The sequence below is a fragment of the Oncorhynchus masou genome, chromosome 30 (genome assembly GCF_036934945.1).
Source record: "Oncorhynchus masou masou isolate Uvic2021 chromosome 30, UVic_Omas_1.1, whole genome shotgun sequence".
Lineage (NCBI taxonomy): Eukaryota > Metazoa > Chordata > Actinopteri > Salmoniformes > Salmonidae > Oncorhynchus > Oncorhynchus masou.
The window spans coordinates 49187923-49212418 of record NC_088241.1 but is presented as its reverse complement, the minus strand read 5'-3'; the positions used below and the strand labels follow the sequence as shown (position 1 = coordinate 49212418).

Sequence of the window (24496 nt, the reverse complement as noted above, 5' to 3'; positions counted from 1 at the left end):
GCGTGCGTCACTAAAAGCGAATCAGACACATATTGAGATTGCCACATTCATTGACGAGCGTGATAATATATTGTGTTGATTTGATGGATTGAACAGCTTGCCTTTTCCCCAGATGGTGTGTTTATTAAACATTGCCTTGTGCCTGATGGTACACACACACACACACACACACACACACACACACACACACACACACACACACACACACACACACACACACACACACACACACACACACACACACACACACACACACACACACACACACACACACACAGCAACAAGCACTCAGCAAAGTATAATATTCACTGTTGTGGATAATGATACATTGCACAATGGCTTCCCAGGGGATAATAATCATTTAGATTATAATAACTTTAATTTGTTAAGAAATGAAACAATAATCAAGCCAAAATCTCAGCAGCACGCATCTTTCCTATTACATGAATGACAACCCCTTGTCTGTCGTATAAGGCTAGGAATCTACGAGAGCTGGTCTATAGTGTACAGTACTTGTTTTCAAACCCCACCCTCTCACACGACCTCCCACCTACCCCCTATACACAACCTATGATTGGTCAAGAGGCTCCCTTTCTCTTATCTGATTGGCTGGTGGCTCACCCCAATCACTGCAGTCTGAAGACCACTTTAAAGGGTCAATCTGGAATTTGTACATCCATTTGTAGTTTGATTGTCCCTTTAATGGCTGTTCTCATTGTTTTTATAAGCACAGCTGCCCTGAGCACTGAGCAGTAAGGTACATGCAGACTACAGAGCCCTCGTTGTAGGAAAGATGACTCTAGCAGAACACACAACATTACCTCTGAATATACACTTGTTATTGTACTGAAATGTGGATACCTTTTTCAAGACAGCCTTGTCTCTGTGTAATAACAAGGAGAGGTGGTTGTAGCAGGTTGTTATCAGGGACGCTGGAGTAATGGCTAGTCTTTAATAAGGTGGCTAATCTTTAGTGATTAAGTTCTGCAGTGTCCTATCTGCCTTGATATCTGGGGCTGCATGTACACTGGTTCATCTCTCTCTCTCAATTTCCATTTCAATTTAAGGTCTTTACTGGCATGGGACACATGTTTACATTGTCAAGGCAAATTAAATAGATAATAAACAATACTTTTTTTTTTACAGTAAACATTAAACTCACAAAAGTTCCAAAAGAATAAAGACATTTCAAATGTCATATTATGTCTAATATTATGTCTATATACAATGTTCTCTATCAATTCAATTCAAGGGGCTTTATTGGCATGGGAAACGGGTTAACATTGCCAAAGCAAGTGAGGTAGATAAAATACAAAAGTGAAATAAACAATAAAAATGAACAATAAACATTACACATACAGAAGTTTCAAAACAATAAAGAGATTACAAATGTCATATTATGTATATATACAGTGTTGTAACAATGTACAAGTGGTTAAAGTCTCTCTCTCTCTCTCTCTCTCTCTCTCTCTCTCTCTCTCTCTCTCCCTGCATACACCACTCGATTTCTTTCTGTGTTGACTACCCCATTCTACCTCACAATGACCCCCTCATCTAGCTCCCTCTGTATCTCTCTAGTTCACTCTCTCATTGCCCTTTTTGTCTCCTGTTTTAGTGGTCCTATGGGTTCTACCTGACACACAACCAGGGGCAGAGTGGCTTCGAGTTGTTCTTCAAAACCAAGGAGTTGAAGAAGAAATGGCTGGAGCAGTTTGGCATGGCCATGTGAGTGTGTGTTCTGTCCCATGTCATACCTCTGCCTCACTCCCCCTGCAGCAGTGTGTGTTCTGTCCCATGTCATGCCTCTGCCTCACTCCCCTGCAGCAGTGTGTGTTCTGTCCCCTGTCATGCCTCTGCCTCACTCCCCCTGCAGCAGTGTGTGTTCTGTCCCATGTCATGCCTCTGCCTCACTCCCCCTGCAGCAGTGTGTGTTCTGTCCCATGTCATGCCTCTGCCTCACTCCCCCTGCAGCAGTGTGTGTTCTGTCCCATGTCATGCCTCTGCCTCACTCCCCCTGCAGCAGTGTGTGTTCTGTCCCATGTCATACCTCTGTCTCACTCCCCCTGCAGCAGTGTGTGTTCTGTCCCATGTCATACCTCTGCCTCACTCCCCCTGCAGCAGTGTGTGTTCTGTCCCATGTCATACCTCTGCCTCACTCCCCCTGCAGCAGTGTGTGTTCTGTCCCATGTCATGCCTCTGCCTCACTCCCCCTGCAGCAGTGTGTGTTCTGTTCCATGTCATGCCTCTGCCTCACTCCCCCTGCTGCAGTGTGTGTTCTGTCCCATGTCATGCCTCTGCCTCACTCCCCCTGCAGCAGTGTGTGTTCTGTCCCATGTCATGCCTCTGCCTCACTCCCACTGCAGCAGTGTGTGTTCTGTCCCATGTCATACCTCTGCCTCACTCCCCCTGCAGCAGTGTGTGTTCTGTCCCATGTCATACCTCTGCCTCACTCCCCCTGCAGCAGTGTGTGTTCTGTCCCCTGTCATGCCTCTGCCTCACTCCCCCTGCAGCAGTGTGTGTTCTGTCCCATGTCATACCTCTGCCTCACTCCCCCTGCAGCAGTGTGTGTTCTGTCCCATGTCATGCCTCTGCCTCACTCCCCCTGCAGCAGTGTGTGTTCTGTCCCATGTCATGCCTCTGCCTCACTCCCACTGCAGCAGTGTGTGTTCTGTCCCATGTCATACCTCTGCCTCACTCCCCCTGCAGCAGTGTGTGTTCTGTCCCATGTCATACCTCTGCCTCACTCCCCCTGCAGCAGTGTGTGTTCTGTCCCCTGTCATGCCTCTGCCTCACTCCCCCTGCAGCAGTGTGTGTTCTGTCCCATGTCATACCTCTGCCTCACTCCCCCTGCAGCAGTGTGTGTTCTGTCCCATGTCATGCCTCTGCCTCACTCCCCCTGCAGCAGTGTGTGTTCTGTCCCATGTCATACCTCTGCCTCACTCCCCCTGCAGCAGTGTGTGTTCTGTCCCCTGTCATGCCTCTGCCTCACTCCCCCTGCAGCAGTGTGTGTTCTGTCCCATGTCATACCTCTGCCTCACTCCCCCTGCAGCAGTGTGTGTTCTGTCCCCTGTCATGCCTCTGCCTCACTCCCCCTGCAGCAGTGTGTGTTCTGTCCCATGTCATACCTCTGCCTCACTCCCCCTGCAGCAGTGTGTGTTCTGTCCCATGTCATGCCTCTGGTTCACTCCCCCTGCAGCAGTGTGTGTTCTGTCCCATGTCATACCTCTGCCTCACTCCCCCTGCAGCAGTGTGTGTTCTGTCCCCTGTCATGCCTCTGCCTCACTCCCCCTGCAGCAGTGTGTGTTCTGTCCCCTGTCATGCCTCTGCCTCACTCCCCCTGCAGCAGTGTGTGTTCTGTCCCATGTCATACCTCTGCCTCACTCCCCCTGCAGCAGTGTGTGTTCTGTCCCATGTCATGCCTCTGCCTCACTCCCCCTGCAGCAGTGTGTGTTCTGTCCCATGTCATGCCTCTGCCTCACTCCCCCTGCAGCAGTGTGTGTTCTGTCCCATGTCATACCTCTGCCTCACTCCCCCTGCAGCAGTGTGTGTTCTGTCCCATGTCATGCCTCTGCCTCACTCCCCCTGCAGCAGTGTGTGTTCTGACCCATGTCATACCTCTGCCTCACTCCCCCTGCAGCAGTGTGTGTTCTGTCCCATGTCATGCCTCTGCCTCACTCCCCCTGCAGCAGTGTGTGTTCTGTCCCATGTCATGCCTCTGCCTCACTCCCCCTGCAGCAGTGTGTGTTCTGTCCCCTGTCATGCCTCTGCCTTACTCCCCCTGCAGCAGTGTGTGTTCTGTCCCCTGTCATGCCTCTGCCTCACTCCCCCTGCAGCAGTGTGTGTGTTGTGTGTGTGTGTGTGTGTTTCTGTGAGAGAGACAGATAAAGTGTTTGTGTGTGTCCTCTCTTGTGTGTACTGCCTTAGTGTCACAGTATTGACATGTCACTCTTCCAGTTATTCAGGTCAGTACAGATCATGATTAATGAGTGTCACAGTCCTGAACTCTCCTGGCACCCTGCTCTGAAACACTAAAGACACCAAAGGCTCCCCTCCCCTCACCTGCTCCAAATCACCAGACTGAGACAACAACCAGAACTGACTGCCTGGAAAAAACCTATAGAACTATTTCTTAGACAATCAAAACTCCTTTCAGTGAATGGTGCAATTATATATTATGCTTGCACGAGAACAGCGCCTCCTTTGCAAATACACACAAGCGTTCCAGCTTTGATTAATGAATAAAACTTGTGTACAGTATGTTCTATAATTACTTTGCACAAAAACATAAAACTGTGCCAAATATTGCCAAATATGAAGGGGATGTTTAACTACTTTATCAAATTGCTTGAATAAACACCAGTGTGTTAAATTCACTCTGTAATAGACTGGATATCTAACAATGTCCTGACAGAGAAGCTGATTAGTGACGGACTCAGAATCGGTTTTATGAAGTAGTCCATTGACTCAACTACATGCACACTTGGCCATATAGGAACATTGTCCCTATAAGTCCTCTGTGTCATCTCTCTCAGTCTCGTTGGGGACTTCACTCGCACATGTGATCTAACATGCACTTGTCATTATAAATACCACTGAGCCAAACCCAAACACATCTGGTCATCTAGTGGAGGACAGGGGTTCTTTTCACACTGTAGCTATTTAGAGAGGAGGAGTAGAGATCAGAGGACCTGGGATTATTAGATGCTTTGTTAGTGTTGATAACAACATTTCCAATTAGTTTACAGCGGGGGTGGGGGGGCACCTGCTACAGCAAAAACAGGGGGGGGGGGGCAATTGACCCTTTGCTAAGACCCGCCCCCCTTGGTTACTGTTCCAACCTCGGACAACATTTTCCCTGGAAGCCCAATTCCCCATTCAACCACATTCGAAATCCCCCCACAATGATCTCAAACTGTGTTTGTAATACACAATGAAATGAAACACAGACTGACTACCCCTTGCTAATCAGGAAACTCTTGGGTATGTTGTGGTGGACTGTCATTACAATTGCTTCACAGGATCCTGGTAAATGTTTGTTGTGTAGCTAGCCACTGAATGGCTCTGAATTCACTGTCAGCGTGCAATCGAAGCTATAACTATCCTGACGTCGACAGCAGATGGGAGCTCTATTCATAACATTGCTAAATTAGCTAGCTAACATATTTTTTTTTACATAGTTTATTTGCACCTTATTTGTAGAACAATCTTCAAAATGTAGTTAAAAGTGATATTCTGGTTCCTCTAGGGAAATTCACAAAGCTGATTGAGGACCTTATTACTGATGAGTGTTTTTGTTGTTGTTATGATCGTGTTTTTCTTTCCACTTTTATTTGGTATTTATATTGATTCGTGTATTTTCAGTAATTTAAAATAAATATTTAAACATTTTGAAAATAAGTTATTTTAAGTGGCTAGCTAGCTGGTGTTAGCAATGTTTGGTGAGACTGAGAGCTAGATAACTAGCAAACAATATAGCAACAATATCATTTTGGATTCAGGAAACACAGTAGCAAGTACTCCCCAATTATTTAGTCATTTAAACTCAGTTTTTGCCATAGCCTTCACTGGCTTTCATGTGATTTAAAGATGAGAATGTCCAAGGGGTTGGACTCGACGACAGTTGCTATCCTTTGAAATGCTGCGATTGGTTGCCGAAAATTCTGGGGCAGGGCTTAGTGAAGGGCCAATTATATTAAATAGTACGTTGGACTGTTATATGCCGGTGATATCAGAAACAAAAAGAGAAAATGAGGAAAGGAAGGAAGGAAGGAAGAAGAAAAAAGACAGCATCAGAGAAGAAAAAAGAAAATAGGGGAAGAAAAAAGTTAAAAGGCGTGACGCAATGCTGAGAGAAGCTTGAGCTTGATTAACTCAGTGGAATTAATGAGTTTGGAGCGGAGAGAGAGAGAGACAGGAGAGAGAGTCAGAGAGAGAGTGTGAGAGAGACTGTGAAGAGAAAGAGATAGAGAGACAGAAAGAGAGAGGCAGAAGAGGCAGAGAGCAAGAGACAGAGAGAGCGAGAGAGAAACGCTCCTTCAGTTTCTTTGGCACACAATCACTGAGTCACTTGGCTCCCTGGAGAGACTGTTGACTGATCCCAGTACTGTTGTTTTGTCACGCGCTGCAGCTCAGTTCAGCTCAACGCAGTGAAGAGGAGGAGACACATTTAGACTGCTAATATAATGGCACTGTACTCAAACTACTCAAACTAACTGGATTACTTGACCTAACACACATAAATACTATAGTACTGTCGTGTTAGCTGTAGTTTACTGTAGTATATACAGTTAACTATAGTATGAATGTTGTAGTAAAACATTTTTTTAAGTGTTTGCAAATTAAAAAATAAATAAATAAATAAATATCACATTTATACAAATATTCAGACACTTTACTCAGTACTTTGTTGAAGCACCTTTGGCAGCGATTACAGCCTCGAGTCTTCTTGGGTATGAGACCACAAGCTTGGCACACCTGTATTTGGGGAGTTTCTCCCATTCTTCTCTGCAGATCCTCTCAAGCTCTGTCAGGTTGGATGGGGAGCATCGCTGTACAGCTATTTTCAGGTCTCTCCAGAGATGTTCAATCGGGTTTAAGTCCAGGCCCTGGCTGGGCCACTCAAGAACACTAAGAGACTTGTCCCGAAACCACTCCTGCGTTGTCTTGGTTGTGTGCTTGGGGTCATTCTCCTGTTTGAAGGTGAACCTTCACCCCCAGTCTGAGGTCCTGAGCGCTCTGCAGCAGGTTTTCATCAAGGATCTCTCTGTAAGTTGCTCCGTTCATCTTTCCCTCAATTCTGACTAGTCTCCCAGTCCCGGCCGCTGAAAACATCCCCATAGCATATTCCTTTTACTGAGGAGTGGCTTCCGTCTGGCCATTCTACCATAAAGGCCTGATTGGTAGAGTGCTACAGAGATGGTTGTCCTTCTGGTGGGTTCTCCCATCTCCACAGAGGAACTCTGGAACTCTGTCAGAGTGACCATCGGGGTCTTGGTCATCTTCCTGACCAAGGCCCTTCTCCTAGAATTGCTCAGTTTGGCCGGGCGTCCAGCTTCTTCCATTTTGTTCTTGGGGACCTTCAATACTGCATAAATTGTTTGGTACCCTTCCCCAGCCCCTTCCTCAGCTCTACGGAATATTCCTTTGACCTCATGTCTTGGTTTTTTCTCTGACATGCACTGTCATCTGTGGGACCTTATATAGACAGATGTGTGCCTTTTCAAATAATGTCCAATCAATTGAATTTACCACAGTTGGACTCCAATCAAGTTGTAGAAACATCCCAAAAAAATGGGAACAGGATGCACCTGAGCTCAATTTCGAGTTTCATTATTACTTACGTAATAAATTGTGTGTAGATTGATGAGGGACATTATTGTTTATCCATTTTAGAATATGTATATATATTTTTTTTACCTTTATTTAACTAGGCTAGTCAGTTAAGAACAAATTCTTATTTTCAATGACGACCTAGGAACAGTGGGTTTACTGCCTTGTTCAGGGGCAGAATGACATATTTTTACCTTGATAGCTCGGGGTTTCGATCTTGCAACCTTTCGGTAACTAGTTCAGCGCTTTAACCACTAGGCTACCCTGCCGCCCCAATATGGCACTAACCTAACACAATTTGGAAAAAGGAAAGGGGTCTGAATACTTTCCGAATGCACTGTAGGTAGGACTGGTGTCTGAACGGATAGTTCAGAGCTTCTGCTCTTTTCTATAACCTGTAGAGAACACAATATGGTGTATACTTGGCATGTAGGTTTCTCACTTATGGGTGGAACAAAATGTGATATGGGGAGGGGAATGGGTTAGGTATATGCAAATCAAATAGTCTGGTATTTACTATAGTTAAAAGCAGTGTAGTGTTTTTATGGACTGTAGCGGTTTTGCGAACATTACTGGTGTATTTACTATAGTATTCTACAGTATATTACAACATTCTATAGTAAGTACTACACATGATCGAGGGATACTACATTGTGTAGTGTAGTATTCTACAGTATACTGTCATATTTCTTTCATGTGGGAAGAATCAGGAAGTCTGTCTCGGGTTGCTACCAGGTTTTTTTATTTATTATAATTGGCAAAAAATTAGGTGAAGGCCCCTGACGTCAGGTGTTACTATGGGAAACATGAGAACATAACGACTTATGGTAGTAATACAGAAACTGCCGAGCTTGTATCAAAATACCGTGTCGTCTGTATGTAGACTGTAGAGCTACAGTCAAGTTCCAATGTGGAACCGAGATTTGCTACTAGTATAGCTGACTGCAGTTACCTTAACGTCACAATGTGAAACTGCCAATGTACGATTGTACTTGTCTTTTCTAATCTTCATATCCTTTCTTTCCCATGTCTTGTAGATCCAACATACGTCCAGAGAATGGCACCAGTAACTCCCACGAGTTCAAGATGCACACCTTCGACAGAATTACATCCTGTAGCTACTGCCACATGCTGCTAAGGTACGGGGTCACACACGCACGCGCGCACACGCGCACACATACTACATGTTATTTTACATTTGAGTCATTTAGCAGACTCTTATCCAGAGCGACTTACAGGAGTAATTAGGGTTAAGTACCTTGCTCAAGGGGACAGCAACAGATTTTTGACTGTCAACCCTGAACCTGTGTCTACAACCAATGGGTATATATTGGTTGGGGCCAGCAGGTAGCCTGGTGGTTAGAGCGTTGGGTCTCAAGGTTACTGGCCCCGAGAAGGTAAAAATCGTTTTTTTCTGCCCCTGAACAAGGCAGGTATTAACCCACTGTTCCTCGGTAGGCCGTCATTGTAGATAATAATTTGTTCTTAACTGACTTGCCTAGTTAAATATATGGATCACTTCATGGCTGGGGGAGCATGATGTGAGGAAGACGCAGCTGATGACCCTATATGGCCCATAACTGCCCATTCCAGGTGGATGTCAGACGGGGGAAATATATTTAAAATATATGTGAGCATGCAAGAGGACAAATATACTAGGCGAGAAGGGGAGTTACAAGAGTGTGAGCTGACTGAGCATGTGCAGTACACCTGTGTGTATGGTGTGTTTACAACATCTGTGTGTAACCATGACCCTAACCCATAACCCTAACCCTAACCCTAGCTTCATGTCCACAACCTGGCTCAACCCTAACCCTAGCCTCACCCATAACCCTAACCCTAACCCCAGCTTCAATTCCACATCTGGGTTCAACCCTCACCCATACCTTAGCTACCATGGATGTCCACACCCTGGCTCAACCCTAATTCTAGTTTGTGTGCGTGGCTCACCAGGAGAGTTAGTCAGACTGGGGCTGCCGGGCTTTACATCAGCAGGAGGTTCTGGAGCGGTTATGTAAAAGAAAGCACCGCCGCAGGTAGGGAGGAGTGGAGAGGCGATGACGGGTGGTTGAACCCGAGACAGGGGAGTTGGAATGGCACCAAGTCACATCTTTTAAAGACTCTTCGTCCTCCTCCTCTTTCTTTACTGCCTCTCTTTATCCTACACACACACACACACACACACACACACACACACACACACACACACACACACACACACACACACACACACACACACACACACACACACACACACACACACACACACACACACACACACACACACACACACACACACACACATGCCACACTGAGTAACACTGGTTGTCTCTCTCTTCTCTCTTCCAGGGGTATCTTTAACCAGGGGTACCTTTGCTCCAAGTGTGGTGTTGGAGCCCATAAGGAATGTCTGGGGAGGTTTGGCAGCTGTGGAAAAACAGGTGAGAACCCCCCTCAAAACACAGACTCAAGAAAGCAGTACACTACAAGTAGTACAGTACATACACTATATGACCGATAGTATGTGGACAGCTGTTCGTCAAACATCTCATTCCAAAATCATGAGCATTACAGTTGTTTTACAATCTCTAGGACCCATTTCTCAATACTTAGGTCACTTTTTCAAAACTCTTCACACAGTTCTCCAAACCAACTTTCGGCTTGGCGCAGCAGTTAATTTCACATCCAAAATGCACTAAAACTACCAAAACACTTCATACATGTCTCAAATCAACTCATTATTCCGTAACACGAGCAAAGGTTGTCACCCAACCAGCACACTTTGTCACTCATAAAACAATGACCTAAACAACACTAACAACAGGTAGCATTACAAAATACAAGCATTTGTATACACACCATCTACCAATACAGAGACAGTAGCAATGCTAGTCAACCCTGTCTTCTGCATTTGGCCACAGGTTCTCATCGACATTACATCTTATGTCATCTTGGGCAATACACCTAGGAAAGAATCTTTTGGAATGCCTGGTCCATCCCTGGAAATCTTCTGCAGATATGTCCAGGCATCCAGTAGTCATTGCGTCCAGGATGGACATTTGATCATGTGGATGGTGGTCATAAACCTTCCACCTCCATGAGGAAAATAATTCATCTATGGGAATTGAGGAACGGAGAATAAGGTGGGAGGAAAAGTGACACCATCCTGGGATGGGCTGCAAACCACTCTGTGACTGTATGGGAGTGGTGAAGTGGTGAAGTGGTTCGCCTCACTGCAACCCTTTCCTCACCTGGCACAACCTTCCATAGAGGTCATCCAGGAATGAAATGAGACGCTCTGTGTTGTTTGGCCCAATTAGAGGTTTGTGTAGCAGCCATCCATCAGAGGATATTGCTGTACACATTGTGATGTTGGCACCCCTCTGGCCCGGGACATCCGCTGTGGCTCTTTTCCCAATCACATTCCTTCCTCGCCGCCGTGTTTTGGCCAAGTTGAAACCAGCCTCATCCACAAAGATGAATATGTGGGGTGTTTGCCTGGCTTCAATCTCAATGATTCTCTAAAATAAATCCACAATGCAACATAAGAGTTAGGCTATTACGGTAGTTTACGTTATACCTAAAAACATGCCATTGTGTGCCTCTGCCCTGTTTGGTTTTGTTCATAACCAGTTCTGTATTTTATAGTCATCTTACCTGGACATATTGGTTCCTGAGTTGCTTGAATCGTTCAGAGTTCCTCTCAAAGGGGACATTGTACAGCTGCTTCATCCTGACTTGATGTTGTTTCAGGACTGTAGAAATAGTTGTTATGCTTACGTTGTGAATATTTCCAAATGTAATGTTGTCTGCCAACACTCGTCCCGAATCTCTGTGAGTTTTATGCCATTGTTTCTGACGACCATATCAACGATTGCAGTTTCCTGCGCAGCAGTGAAAATCCTACCTTTCCTGCCTGTGGGAGGTAACTGTTGGGTCCTAAGCAGAATTACAAAAACAATTACGCACAAGTGGGTTTGGTGGCTCTGCTCAATTGACTTCTGTAATGTGCAGTTCAGTCAGATGCCCTTGCAGAATGCACATCTCACCTGTTGTTTTGCCGGAAATTTCTGACAATAGATGCCAATGTTGAGCGTTGCAGATTTGGCTGCGCTCTCAGACCAGCCTCTCTCATTGATAGACCATGATTTATTGCATTGTCAATTATAGTGGCCCTAATTGTATCTGAGACTACAGCTTTTGAGCTTCCTCTCAGTCTTCTTCCACTACACATACGTACCCCTCTCCTTCTCCCAGCCACTCTTCCTCCTCTGTCAGCCACTTCTCTATCTCTGGCTGGGTCCATGTTTACATTGCAGTACAGCATTGTTCCTAAGATGAAATTGAAAGACGAACACCTGGGTAGCTGTTCAGCTACAATGGGAATCAGCTGTGGTTGGTCTAATTGTTTTGATAGTATTACATTTTTTAGATTTGGAATACATTTCAATCCGATATTACTGTAGAAATGTAGAAATGTAGTCTTATTCAATTTGGTGTTATGTTAGGTTTTGAACTTAAGTTTAACAGTTTTGAAAAGAGTATGTAAACATGTGCAAATTGGCCTGTAGGTACATAGAGTTTTGGTGGTGGTTGTGTCTGAGTGAGAAAAGAAATCATGAAATTTGAAAGATGTAGTCATTGAATGCATTTTGTGCCAAAGCAATGAAAAATGATCCACAGTTTAGCCCACATAGACTGATGTTGTGGTCACTGTGTGAAGAGTTTTGAAAAAGAGACATAAGTATTGAGAAATTATTTCTAGCTGTTGTAAAAAACTGTAATATATAGTTGGTCCCCCCTTTGCTGCTATAACAGCATCCACTCTACTGTGAAGGCTTTCCACTAGATGTTGGAACATTGCTGCAGGGACTTGCTTCCATTCAGCCACGAGCTAAGTGAGGTTCGGGGACTGATGTTGGGCGATTAGGCCTGGCTCGCAGTCAATGTTCCAATTCATCCCAAATGTGTTCGATGGAGTTGAGGGCTCTGTGCAGGCCAGTCAAGTTATTCCGCACAAATCTCGACAAACATTTTCTGTATGGACCTGGCTTTGTGCACAGGGACATTGTCATGCAGAAACAGGAAAGGGCCTTTCCCAAACTGTTGCTACAAAGTTGGAAGCGCAGAATTGTCTAGAATATCTTTGTATGCTGTAACATTAAGATTTCCCTTCACTGGAACTAAGGGGCCCGACCATGAAAAACAGCCCCAGACCATTGTTCCTACTCCACCAAACGTTACAGTTTGCACTATGCAAACTGTATTTCCACTGCTCCACAGTCCAATGGTGGCGAGCTTTACACCACTCCAGCGGACAGCTGGCTTTGCGCATGGTGATCTTATGCTCGGCCATAGAAACCCATTTCATGAAGCTCCCGACGAACTGTTCTTGTGCTGACGTTGCTTCCAGAGGCAGTTTGGAACTCGGTAGTGAGTGTTGCAACCGAGGACAGACCCAGCAGTCCTGTTCTGTGAGCTTGTGTGGCCTACCACTTCGCAGCTGAGCCGTTGATGCTCCTAGACGTTTCCACTTCACAACAACAGCACTAGGCAATTGACCGGGGCAGCTTTAGAAGGTCAGAAACTGGCTTGTTGAAAAGGTGGCATCCTATGTCAGTATTGTGCATTCTACTGTCAGTGTTTGTCTGCACGCTCAATGTTATACACATGTCAGCAACGATTATGGCTGAAATAGACGAATCCACTCCTTTGAAGGGGTGTCCACATACTTGTGTATATATGCTCTTAATATGTATATTTCATGTTAATGTGTATACCTGAAAGTAAATTGAAAAGCTGCCGATAATTAACCTACAATAAGGAAAAGCTCATAGTCACTGTGTATGGGGATTGGTCAGAGTATGAAACCTGAACACTTATATAACTCCAATCAAATAACATTAGATGTGTTATTGAGCACTCACTGTGCTCACTCACTATACATACCTTTAAACTGTTCACTGCACACACACACACACGCACGCCTATGTACACACACACACACACACACACACACACACACACACACACACACACACACACACACACACACACACACACACACACACACACACACACACACACACACACACACACACACACACACACACACAGACATAAACACACACACACACACACACAAGCGCACATACAAGCGCACATGCACATGCACACACATGCAATGGGAACAGAACATGAGTGATTAGAGTAGACTGATTATGACATTCCTCACAACAAACAGGTCCTGCAGACTTCCCCTGACTTGCAGTGAGTGTGTCAGGGGCCTGTGTGTGTGTGTGTGTGTGTGTGTGTGTGTGTGTGTGTGTGTGTGTGTGTGTGTGTGTGTGTGTGTGTGTGTGTGTGTGTGTGTGTGTGTGTGTGTGTGTGTGTGTGTGTGTGTGTGTGTGTGTGTGTGTGTGTGTGTGTGTGTGTGTGTGTGTGTGTGTGTGTGTGTGTGTGTGTGTGTGTGTGTGTGTGTGTGTGTGTGTGTGTGTGTGTGTGTGTGTGTGTGTGTGTGTGTGTGTGTGTGTGTGTGTTGTGTGTGTGTGTGTGTGTGTGTTTGTGTGTGTGTGTGTGTGTGTGTGTGTGTGTGTGTGTGTGTGTGTGTGTGTGTGTGTGTGTGTGTGTGTGTGTGTGTGTGTGTGTGTGTGTGTGTGTGTGTGTGTGTGTGTGTTCGTGTGTGTGTGTGTTTGTGTGTGTGTGTGTGTGTGTGTGTGTGTGTGTGTGTGTGTGTGTGTGTGTGTGTGTGTGTGTGTGTGTGTGTGTGTGTTCGTGTGTGTGTGTGTGTGTTTGTGTGTGTGTGTGTGTGTGTGTGTGTGTGTGTGTGTAGATTGCAGCAAGGTGCCTGCTCCTGTTGGTGTTGGCATCACTCACAAGCAATCAGGTCAGCAGTGCAATAACACAGTCACCAGCCACACCTGGTCACTAGCTTCCCTGAATAGATTACTGTCATGCCACGGGGGGGCTGGAGAAAATCCCAATTGTCTCCCATGTGGAGATAAACGTTAGTCCCTTTTACAGTGTTAGAAAGTAGAATGCACTTGGTTGCAATATGTTATGTTGCAACTATGCTTTCACTACCAACTTGCTTGTTAAGCAGTTATTAACACATGGCTGATGTTGGCTGAGTAGTAATAGATATAGTAACCTCATCAACACATAGCAGTTATTGACAGGAAAACAGAACACAATCACAACATCCATGGACAATCAGGAGTTATGTGTTTACAGTACTCTGTCTCCAGGGTGTTCTGCAGGAGGTATGTGTTTACAGTACTCTGTCTCCAGGGTGTTCTGCAGGAGGTATGTGTTTACAGTACTCTGTCTCCAGGGTGTTCTGCAGGAGGTATGTGTTTACAGTACTCTGTCTCCCGGGTCTTCTGCAGGAGGTATGTGTTTACAGTACTCTGTCTCCAGGGTGTTTTGCAGGAGGTATGTGTTTACAGTACTCTGTCTCCAGGGTGTTCTGCAGGAGGTATGTGTTTACAGTACTCTGTCTCCAGGGTGTTCTGCAGGAGGTATGTGTTTACAGTACTCTGTCTCCAGGGTGTTCTGCAGGAGGTATGTGTTTACAGTACTCTGTCTCCAGGGTGTTCTGCAGGAGGTATGTGTTTACAGTACTCTGTCTCCAGGGTGTTTTGCAGGAGGTATGTGTTTACAGTACTCTGTCTCCAGGGTGTTCTGCAGGAGGTATGTGTTTACAGTACTCTGTCTCCAGGGTGTTCTGCAGGAGGTATGTGTTTACAGTACTCTGTCTCCAGGGTGTTCTGCAGGAGGTATGTGTTTACAGTACTCTGTCTCCAGGGTGTTCTGCAGGAGGTATGTGTTTACAGTACTCTGTCTCCAGGGTGTTCTGCAGGAGGTATGTGTTTACAGTACTCTGTCTCCAGGGTGTTCTGCAGGAGGTATGTGTTTACAGTACTCTGTCTCCAGGGTGTTCTGCAGGAGTTATGTGTTTACAGTACTCTGTCTCCAGGGTGTTCTGCAGGTGAGGCTTGTTTACCTCGGGTCCCAGTTGGCTCTCTCTCCCTCTGCTCTTCGTTATCAGCCCTGTTCAGCGTCACTTTGTGTAACAGGTCAAAGTTCGATCCAGAGCTGCCTGGCTGTCTGCTGTAGAGGGAGCGGGAGGAGGGAGGGGGAGGGGTGCTTGTTGATGGGGTGTAGCCCGTCCCAGGAGAGCCAATGAACTAACAGAGAACAAACTGTCAGAGCAGAACAGTCGTCAGCCCTGCCCCCTGAAGTGGTTTACTCCAGACTCTTTACTCCTGTCAGGTACCTTCAGCACAGCACAACAAACCAATGAGTAAAAAGAGTAGACAGTACCGCGAGTTGCTTTCTGCTTCACTAATGAGAGAGTGCTTCTGCAGCGCTGGAACACTGTGTGTGAGAGAGAGTGTGTGTGTGTGTGTGTTGGGTAACAGTTTGTGTGTGTGATCGTGAGTGTGTGTGTGGCTGTTATGCGTTCTCCTTGTAACCCACTCACCATGCCTGTTTTCAAACTCCTTTCAGATCCGGGCTCCTTCAGAACTCAGGTAAGACAGTGTGTGTTTCTATCTCCTTTCCCTTTCCAAAGTTCTGCTCTGTTCTGTTCTTACCCTTTGAAGACGTTCCCCTCTCTGTGGATATTGCCGAAGAAACTCCAATTGACTTTACTTATTTTAGCGTGAGCCGATAGATAGTGAATACAATTCTTCTGTAGATGATGGGAGAGTTGTGAAGGCCAGGTCTTAGCGTATAACTGCCACCCCCATGTGTTTCATTGAAAATGCACGATAAGAAATGTATCAACTTTGGCAACTATTCTGAATGTTTTTTTGAAGGTGGCTAAGATAGATTTCGGTTCTGTGATTCTGAAGGTTATAACTGGTGATGGAGGTTATAACTGGTGAAGGAGGTTATAAATTATGATGGCGGTTATAACTGGTGATGGAGGTTATACATTATGATGGAGGTTATAACTGGTGATGGAGGTTATAACTGGTGAAGGAGGTTATAAATTATGATGGCGGTTATAACTGGTGATGGAGGTTATACATTATGATGGAGGTTATAACTGGTGATGGAGGTTATAACTGGTGAAGGAGGTTATAAATTATGATGGAGGTTATAACTGGTGATGGAGGTTATACATTATGATGGAGGTTATAACTCGTGACTGAGGTTATAACTGGTGATGAGGTTATAACTGGTGAACAAGGTTATAAATTATGATGGAGGTTATAACTGGTGATGGAGGTTATATATTATGATGGAGGTTATAACTGGTGATGGAGGTTATAACTAGTGATGAGGTTATAACTGGTGATGAGGTTATAACTGGTGATGGAGGTTATAAATTATGATGGAGGTTATAACTGGTGATGGAGGTTATATATTATGATGGAGGTTATAACTGGTGATGGAGGTTATAACTGGTGATGGCGGTTATAACTGGTGATAGAGGTTATAAATGGTGATGGAGGTTATAAATTATGATGGAGGTTATAATGCATTATGCGTAAAAATACATATTGGCTCAATGCATGCTATGTCTGTTTGCAGAGATAGCATTGGATGAAATATTCATTGTGTGTTTGCACAGCAGAGCAGGCATAATCATAGCATTACCCAAACAGTCCCTCTATATTCATCTCACTGCAACAAGATAAATCTGTTATTTAGCATGCAACGCTAGATAGAAATGCATTTACTGGTGATGCAATGCAACCCTACAGAGTATGACTTATTTAACCCATTTACCCTACAGCAGTGGGGGAGGTTTGTGTGGGCCTGTACAATTACCGTATAGGAATTGAAGTTATCACTTAATGTATGTATATATGAGTTCCAACTGGAGGCATGCCCCATTTTCTCATCATGGCAGGTTTGCTTGCTACAGTATCTGGTCAGCTTTATTACATTGGAATACATGTCACTGTGTGCGTGTCACAATGAACATATACAATTGATGTATGTATGTATGTTAGGGATGTACAGTATGCAGGTAGTAGGTTAGGGAGAGTTTCAGTGTGTGTGTGTGTGTGTGTGTGTGTGTGTGTGTGTGTGTGTGTGTGTGTGTGTCACAGTAGTTAATCATGGTGCCTGTTTTTTTCCATTGCAGGAAAAATCAGTGCAAGGACAGCGCTCAGATCCAGGTTAGTGCATTCTGAATACAACATGGTAATAACAGCCATCTCCTACCCACTCACATCAGTCACATAATCCCCCCCTCCTCGCTCTCTCTCTTGTTTTCTCTCTCTCTCTCTCTCCCCAATCTCTCTCTCTCTTTCCCCTCTCTATCTCCTCTCTCTCTCTCTCTCTCTCGCTCTTTCCCCTCTCTATCTCCTCTCTCTCTCTCTCTCGCTCTCTCCCCCTCTCTATCTCTCCCTCCTCTCTCTCTCTTTCACTCTCTCTCTCTCTGTCTCTCTCCCTTCCCCTCTTTCTCTCTCTCTCTCTTTCGCTCTCTCTCTCTCTGTCTCTCTCCCTTCCCCTCTCTCTCTCTCTCTCTCTCTCTCTCTCCCTATCTCCCCCTCTCTCCCTCCTCTCTCTCTCTTTCGCTCTCTCTCTGTCTCTCTCCCTTCCCCTCTCTCTCTCTCTATCCCTCTCTCTCCCTCCTCTCTCTCTCTTTCGCTCTCTCTCTCTCTGTCTCTCTCCCTTCCCCTCTCTCTCTCTCTCTCCCTATCTCCCCCTCTCTCCCTCCTCTCTCTCTCTTTCGCTCTCTCTCTGTCTCTCTCCCTTCCCCTCTCTCTCTCTCTCTCTCTCTCTCTCTCTCTCTCTCTCTCCCTATCTCCCCCTCTCTCCGTCCTCTCTCTCTCTTTCGCTCTCTCTCTGTCTCTCTCCCTTCCCCTCTCTCTCTCTCTCTCTCTCTCCCTATCTCCCCCTCTCTCCCTCCTCTCTCTCTCTTTCGCTCACTCTCTGTCTCTCTCCCTTCCTCTCTCTCTCTCTCTCTCTCTCTCTCTCTCTCGCTGGCTCTTTTGTTCTTTTATCTCTCTTTCTTTTAATTTCACCCTCCTTCTTCCTCTGTTGGAATGGACCATGACATACTGCAAACTCTCAAATCATAGACACAGAGCTACATGAGGAGGAGGGAGTAAATTGCCTGTTATACTGTGGAAAATCCTTATTGACCCACCATGCAGTGAAATCAATAGGCACTTGATTGCTTGGGCCCTTATCGTTTCATAATTGTCCGCACTCGCATAGTTCTGTCTGCTCAAAGGTGAGCTAACACAGGGTTTTTCCTTGTGTTGTTGGAAATGCATTTCATGCTCTGAGACTCGGTTCTCCTCACTGATATTCTCACGTACTAGTGTCTGTGCCTGTTAGGGCAAGCTAACACACGTTACCCCTGACTCAATAGACTTTTCGCAGGAATCAGATACAGAGAGGAAAACAGAACAGAAAGCAAGTTAAGTCACCCCTCAGTCTCACCCCGTTGTCTACAGTAGAGTGGGGAATGTGTACTAGTGTGTCAGGGTGAAATAGGCCAGGTTAGGAGTGCTACTCTAGGACAACCAGGAAATAACCAGTTAATGGTTGTTCCCCGGTAAACAGGTCTAAGAAACAGGTCTGAACCCAAACACACATATTTGAAGAAGGTTATCTCCCATCTGATAACAGGAGGAGGAACTAGAGTACAGTTATACTGTATGTCTGCATGCTTAACTTGATGAAACATTATGACATGAGAGAGAGGTTATGGTTACGATGGAACGACAGGTGTGTGTGTGTGTGCGTGTGTGTCTCCCCTCGTTGTTTTCTATAACGGGATCATGACTATTTTAAAAGAGTTAGGAGAACCGCGTGCGTGCACGGGTACGCACACACACACATTCACATACACTCCATCAGGATGACATCCACGGCATAGTGTTGCAAGGTACATGAAGACATGGGGGTCACCCTGGGTATATTGGGGTCTGTTGATTCATTAAGTTGCTCAGTGTGAAATGACCTCCGTTCAGTTCTGCCTCTGTACTTGTATTAAAGCACAGATACTCTGCTGGGAATCTGTCTCTCCCTCAGTCTCTCCCTCAGTCTCTCCCTCAGTCTCTCCCTCAGTCTCTCTCTCAGTCTCTCCCTCAGTCTCTCCCTCAGTCTCTCCCGCAGTCTCTCCCTCAGTCTCTCCCTCAGTCTCTCCCTCAGTCTCTCCCTCAGTCTCTCCCTCAGTCTCTCCCTCAGTCTCTCCCGCAGTCTCTCCTCAGTCTCTCCCTCAGTCTCTCCCTCAGTCTCTCCCTCAGTCTCTCACTCAGTCTCTCCCTCAGTCTCTCCCTCAGTCTCTCCCTCAGTCTCTCCCTCAGTCTCTCCCTCAGTCTCTCCCTCAGTCTCTCCCGCAGTCTCTCCCTCAGTCTCTCCCTCAGTCTCTCCCTCAGTCTCTCTCTCAGTCTCTCCCTCAGTCTCTCCCTCAGTCTCTCCCTCAGTCTCTCCCGCAGTCTCTCCCTCAGTCTCTCCCTCAGTCTCTCCCTCAGTCTCTCCCTCAGTCTCTCCCTCAGTCTCTCCCGCAGTCTCTCCCTCAGTCTCTCCCTCAGTCTATCCCTCATTCTCTCCCTCAGTCTCTCCCTCAGTCTCTCCCTCAGACTCTCCCTCAGTCTCTCCCTCAGTCTCTACGTCAGTCTCTCCCTCAGTCTCTCCCTCAGTCTCTCCCTCAGTCTCTCCCTCAGTCTCTACGTCAGTCTCTCCCTCAGTCTTTCTCTCAGTCACTCCCTATCTCTCTTTCAGTCTCTCCCTCAGTCTCTCTCTCAGTCTCTCCCTCAGTCTCTCCCTCAGTCTCTCCCTCAGTCTCTACGTCAGTCTCTCCCTCAGTCTTTCTCTCAGTCACTCCCTATCTCTCTTTCAGTCTCACCCTCAGTCTCTCTCTCAGTCTCTCCCTCAGTCTCTCCCTCAGTCTCTCCCTCAGTCTCTACGTCAGTCTCTCCCTCAGTCTTTCTCTCAGTCACTCCCTATCTCTCTTTCAGTCTCTCCCTCAGTCTCTCCCTCAGTCTCTACGTCAGTCTCTCCCTCAGTCTCTACGTCAGTCTCTCCCTCAGTCTTTCTCTCAGTCACTCCCTATCTCTCTTTCAGTCTCTCCCTCAGTCTCTCCCTCAGTCTCTCCCTCAGTCTCTCCCTCAGTCTCTCCCTCAGTCTTTCTCTCAGTCACTCCCTATCTCTCTTTCAGTCTCTCCCTCAGTCTCTCCCTCAGTCTCTCCCTCAGTCTCTACGTCAGTCTCTCCCTCAGTCTTTCTCTCAGTCACTCCCTATCTCTCTTTCAGTCTCTCCCTCAGTCTCTCTCTCAGTCTCTCCCTCAGTCTCTCCCTCAGTCTCTCCCTCAGTCTCTACGTCAGTCTCTCCCTCAGTCTCTCCCTCAGTCTCTCCCTCAGTCTCTCCCTCAGTCTCTCCCTCAGACTCTCCCTCAGTCTCTCCCTCAGTCTCTACGTCAGTCTCTCCCTCAGTCTCTCCCTCAGTCTCTCCCTCAGTCTCTCCCTCAGTCTCTCCCTCAGTCTCTCCCTCAGTCTCTACGTCAGTCTCTCCCTCAGTCTTTCTCTCAGTCTCTCCCTCAGTCTCTCCCTCAGTCTCTACGTCAGTCTCTCCCTCAGTCTTTCTCTCAGTCACTCCCTCAGTCTCTCCCTCAGTCTCTACGTCAGTCTCTCCCTCAGTCTTTCTCTCAGTCTCTCCCTCAGTCTCTACGTCAGTCTCTCCCTCAGTCTTTCTCTCAGTCACTCCCTATCTCTCTTTCAGTCACTCTCTCAGTCTCTACGTCAGTCTCTCCCTCAGTCTCTACGTCAGTCTCTCCCTCAGTCTTTCTCTCAGTCACTCCCTATCTCTCTTTCAGTCACTCCCTCAGTCTCTACATCAGTCTCTCCCTCAGTCTCTACGTCAGTCTCTCCCTTTCAGTCTTTCTCTCAGTCACTCCCTATCTCTCTTTCAGTCACTCCCTCAGTCTCTACATCAGTCTCTCCCTCAGTCTCTACATCAGTCTCTCCCTCAGTCTCTCTCTCAGTCTCTCCCTCAGTCTTTCTCTCAGTCACTCCCTATCTCTCTTTCAGTCACTCCCTCAGTCTCTACATCAGTCTCTCCCTCAGTCTCTACATCAGTCTCTCCCTCAGTCTCTCTCTCAGTCTCTCCCTCAGTCTTTCTCTCAGTCACTCCCTATCTCCCTTTCAGTCACTCCCTCAGTCTCTACATCAGTCTCTCCCTCAGTCTCTACATCAGTCTCTCCCTCAGTCTCTCTCTCAGTCTCTCCCTCAGTCTTTCTCTCAGTCACTCCCTATCTCTCTTTCAGTCACTCCCTCAGTCTCTACATCAGTCTCTCCCTCAGTCTCTACATCAGTCTCTCCCTCAGTCTCTCTCTCAGTCTTTCTCTCAGTCTTTCTCTCAGTCACTCCCTATCTCCCTTTCAGTCTCTCCCTCAGACTCTCCCTTTGGCCCCTTCACACAGCCCATTCACAACTATTCATTCTCACAAAATGCTTTATCTTTCCAGAGAAATGTGCTCACCTCCCCCAAAATGATTAATTCCTATGAGATGAAGGATAATCAACCTCTCTCTTTTGTCGTTCTCAAACCCCACTGCTTGGCTTTAGAAACTTTTTAGAGATTCTTTCAATCTCTTTCACTCTCTTTTTGATCTCTCTCTCTCTCTCTCTCTCTCTCTCTCCTTGGTGTCTGTGGACTTACTGCACGGGTTACTATTCCCTCAGTTCTTGTCATGAGCAGCTGTGGGGAGAGAAAGGCATTGACGTGCTTAATGGAAGATATCCTTTGTCTTGTGTGTGCCTGTGTGCATGCCTTTGTGTGTGTGTGTGTGTGTGTGTGTGTGTGTGTGTGTGTGTGTGTGTGTGTGTGTGTGTGTGCGCTTTTGTGCGTGTGTGTGTGTGCAGAAGTGACCGTGAGAGCCCCATCTTCAGCCCTGCTAGCTTCTCTAGTATTTAAGCACCCTCTCAGCTCACAGGAGAGCTTCTGTCCAGACCAACTCCATCTTAGGCCATAAGGATTAGAGGTTTAGGAAGTGTTACTATCACAGGACCCCCCCCACCCCCGTCCAAACCCTGACTTTCTCTAGGAACACAGGTACTTTAAAATACATCTGCATCCCTCTCTTGTCAACCATCCTTTATCTATTCTCCCCCATCGTGCTCTTCTGTTTCTACTCTCTTTACAAGAGTCTGAGCTTTCTTCATCACCACACTGTTCTTGTTTGAACTGAATCTCCTTAGATACAAACACAATTGAACAGATATGGCCAAGAATATGGTTCTATTCCTTCTAGTCTACTCGGTTGGATTCTACCTGGCTTTTGTTTTACCTTTGGATAACAAAAATGTTTGATGACTGGAAAATTGGACAATGGCACATGCGATGTTACCAAGACCAAGGATAAAGCTATTGTTTCATAGCTTTAGATTGCTTGGTCGTATATGGATGGTTGGTATGGTGACAAGTGGGAGGGTGGCAAAGGTGCATTGTTTTGCTTTCAGATCTACACACGCACCCATATAGATGAATATGAACACACTGATATTGTGGTTGTGTTTTCTCTCTCAGGGTTACCTAAGATGTTGGTGACCAGGAACTATTTTGGCGTGCCAAGTCCCATATGTGGCCCGCCCCTCAACATCCAGCAAGGTGACATCATCGAGCTGGTCTGTGCCGATCTACACAGCTCCTGGTGGCAGGTGAGAGAGACATCGGTGTGTGTGTGTGTTTATGTGCGTGTGTGTGTGTCTCGGTGTGGGGCAGGTGAAGTGTCACTTCTCTCCACCATGACATGTTACCTCCCTCTTGATCAAACCATGCTTTAACAAACTATTTCAGATGAAACTAAATAAATTGGTTTGTTCAATCAGTGAATCATATGCACCATTGTGTAAACTGAAACATTAAGCCCTGCCCTGACCAGTGACATAACGTTGTTGTGTATCAGCACTGTACAGGTACACCTATTGAAAGACACACCTATTAGACTGGGACAATAACTAAATGAGCAATGTGGAAGGAAAACAAGTGTCATTTTCTAAGTCTTCTTTCTGTTGAACATTTTTGTTTAATTCTCACAATATTCAGTAATCAACATGGCTCTAATTGATTTTCTTAGACTGGTTTGTTTTGTTTGGCAGCTTATTCTAATCTGACTGTGCCTCTGCGCTGTGTGACTCCTGTGTGACTCCAGTGTGACTCCTGTGTGACTCCAGTGTGACTCCTGTGCATTTCTAGCTGCATTGTCTGTCTGTCACACACTGCTAAGGGTAACTGCACAGGGGGTGGCTAATCCACTGCTTTGTCAATTGTTGAAACTGTAGGTTTCAGCATGGCATTTTTACAGCAACACTGAAGAGCTGTCATAAACATGGAGGGTACACACTGAAACTACACCCAGACAACACTGAACATTTCACCATGTTGTTGTGTGGGGGAAGTCTTATAACACACGTATGCACACGCATGCATGCACACACCCACAAACACACACATTCTTCCATAATGTGACTTTAATCTGGGAGAACAATAACAGGCCTTCAGGAGCACGCCAGATGAGGGTGCGGGCATCACCGTCTTTGTGTACAGCTTACCCTGCCAATGTGTGTGTGTGTGCCTTTCCAAACCACACAGAGGCACACGCCCATTCAGACACCTTCCAGCTCTTTGTTTGTGTGTTTTGGGCTAGCTGGCTGGCTGGCTGGCTGGCTGGCTGGCTGGATGGCTGGCTGGCTGAATGGATGGTTGAATGGCGTTACAACAGCAGCAGCAGGGAGGAAGGCTATTTGCTATTTCTGCTGTCTGCTCTGGCTCTGCCTGAATCCATGTGGGCCTAGATATAAAAGCTCTCTTCTCTCTCTCTCTCTCTCTCTCTCCCTCTCTCCCTCTCTCCCTCTCCCTCCCCAGCCCTCCCCTTTTTCTCACACTGTCCATTTTCACCTCTGCCATTTCCTTCCTGTCTCTCTCACTGGACTGGCTCAGTCAGACCCAGTGGAGTCAGAGACACTAGGTGTGATAGCCCAGGCTTTTCAGCACTGTCACTTTGCTGGCACAGCCTCACTATAGCTGGCATAGGCTGGGAGGTGTGTGCGTGCGTGCGTGTGTGTGTGTGTATTCATGTCTGTGTATTTTTGTGTGTGTGGTGAGCGTCCTTTTTTATATTCCTACAGATTTATCTCTAGCATGGTATTTCGGGGGAGGTGTGCTGCCAAGCAGTGTACAATCACCAACCCAT

General features: G+C 46.3%; 1 protein-coding gene across 2 annotated transcripts in view; it reads left to right on the top strand.

The window, feature by feature from the left end:
* Positions 1 to 24496, top strand: part of LOC135522699 (guanine nucleotide exchange factor VAV3) — a 145127-nt gene that overhangs the window by 91763 nt on the left and 28868 nt on the right. For both annotated transcript variants that reach the window (XM_064949209.1, XM_064949211.1), the window contains exons 15-20: positions 1616 to 1725; positions 8367 to 8468; positions 9679 to 9770; positions 15841 to 15863; positions 17432 to 17465; positions 22831 to 22961. In XM_064949209.1, coding sequence (XP_064805281.1) covers positions 1616 to 1725; positions 8367 to 8468; positions 9679 to 9770; positions 15841 to 15863; positions 17432 to 17465; positions 22831 to 22961 — 492 coding nt within the window. The remainder of the gene's footprint in view (positions 1 to 1615; positions 1726 to 8366; positions 8469 to 9678; positions 9771 to 15840; positions 15864 to 17431; positions 17466 to 22830; positions 22962 to 24496) is intronic.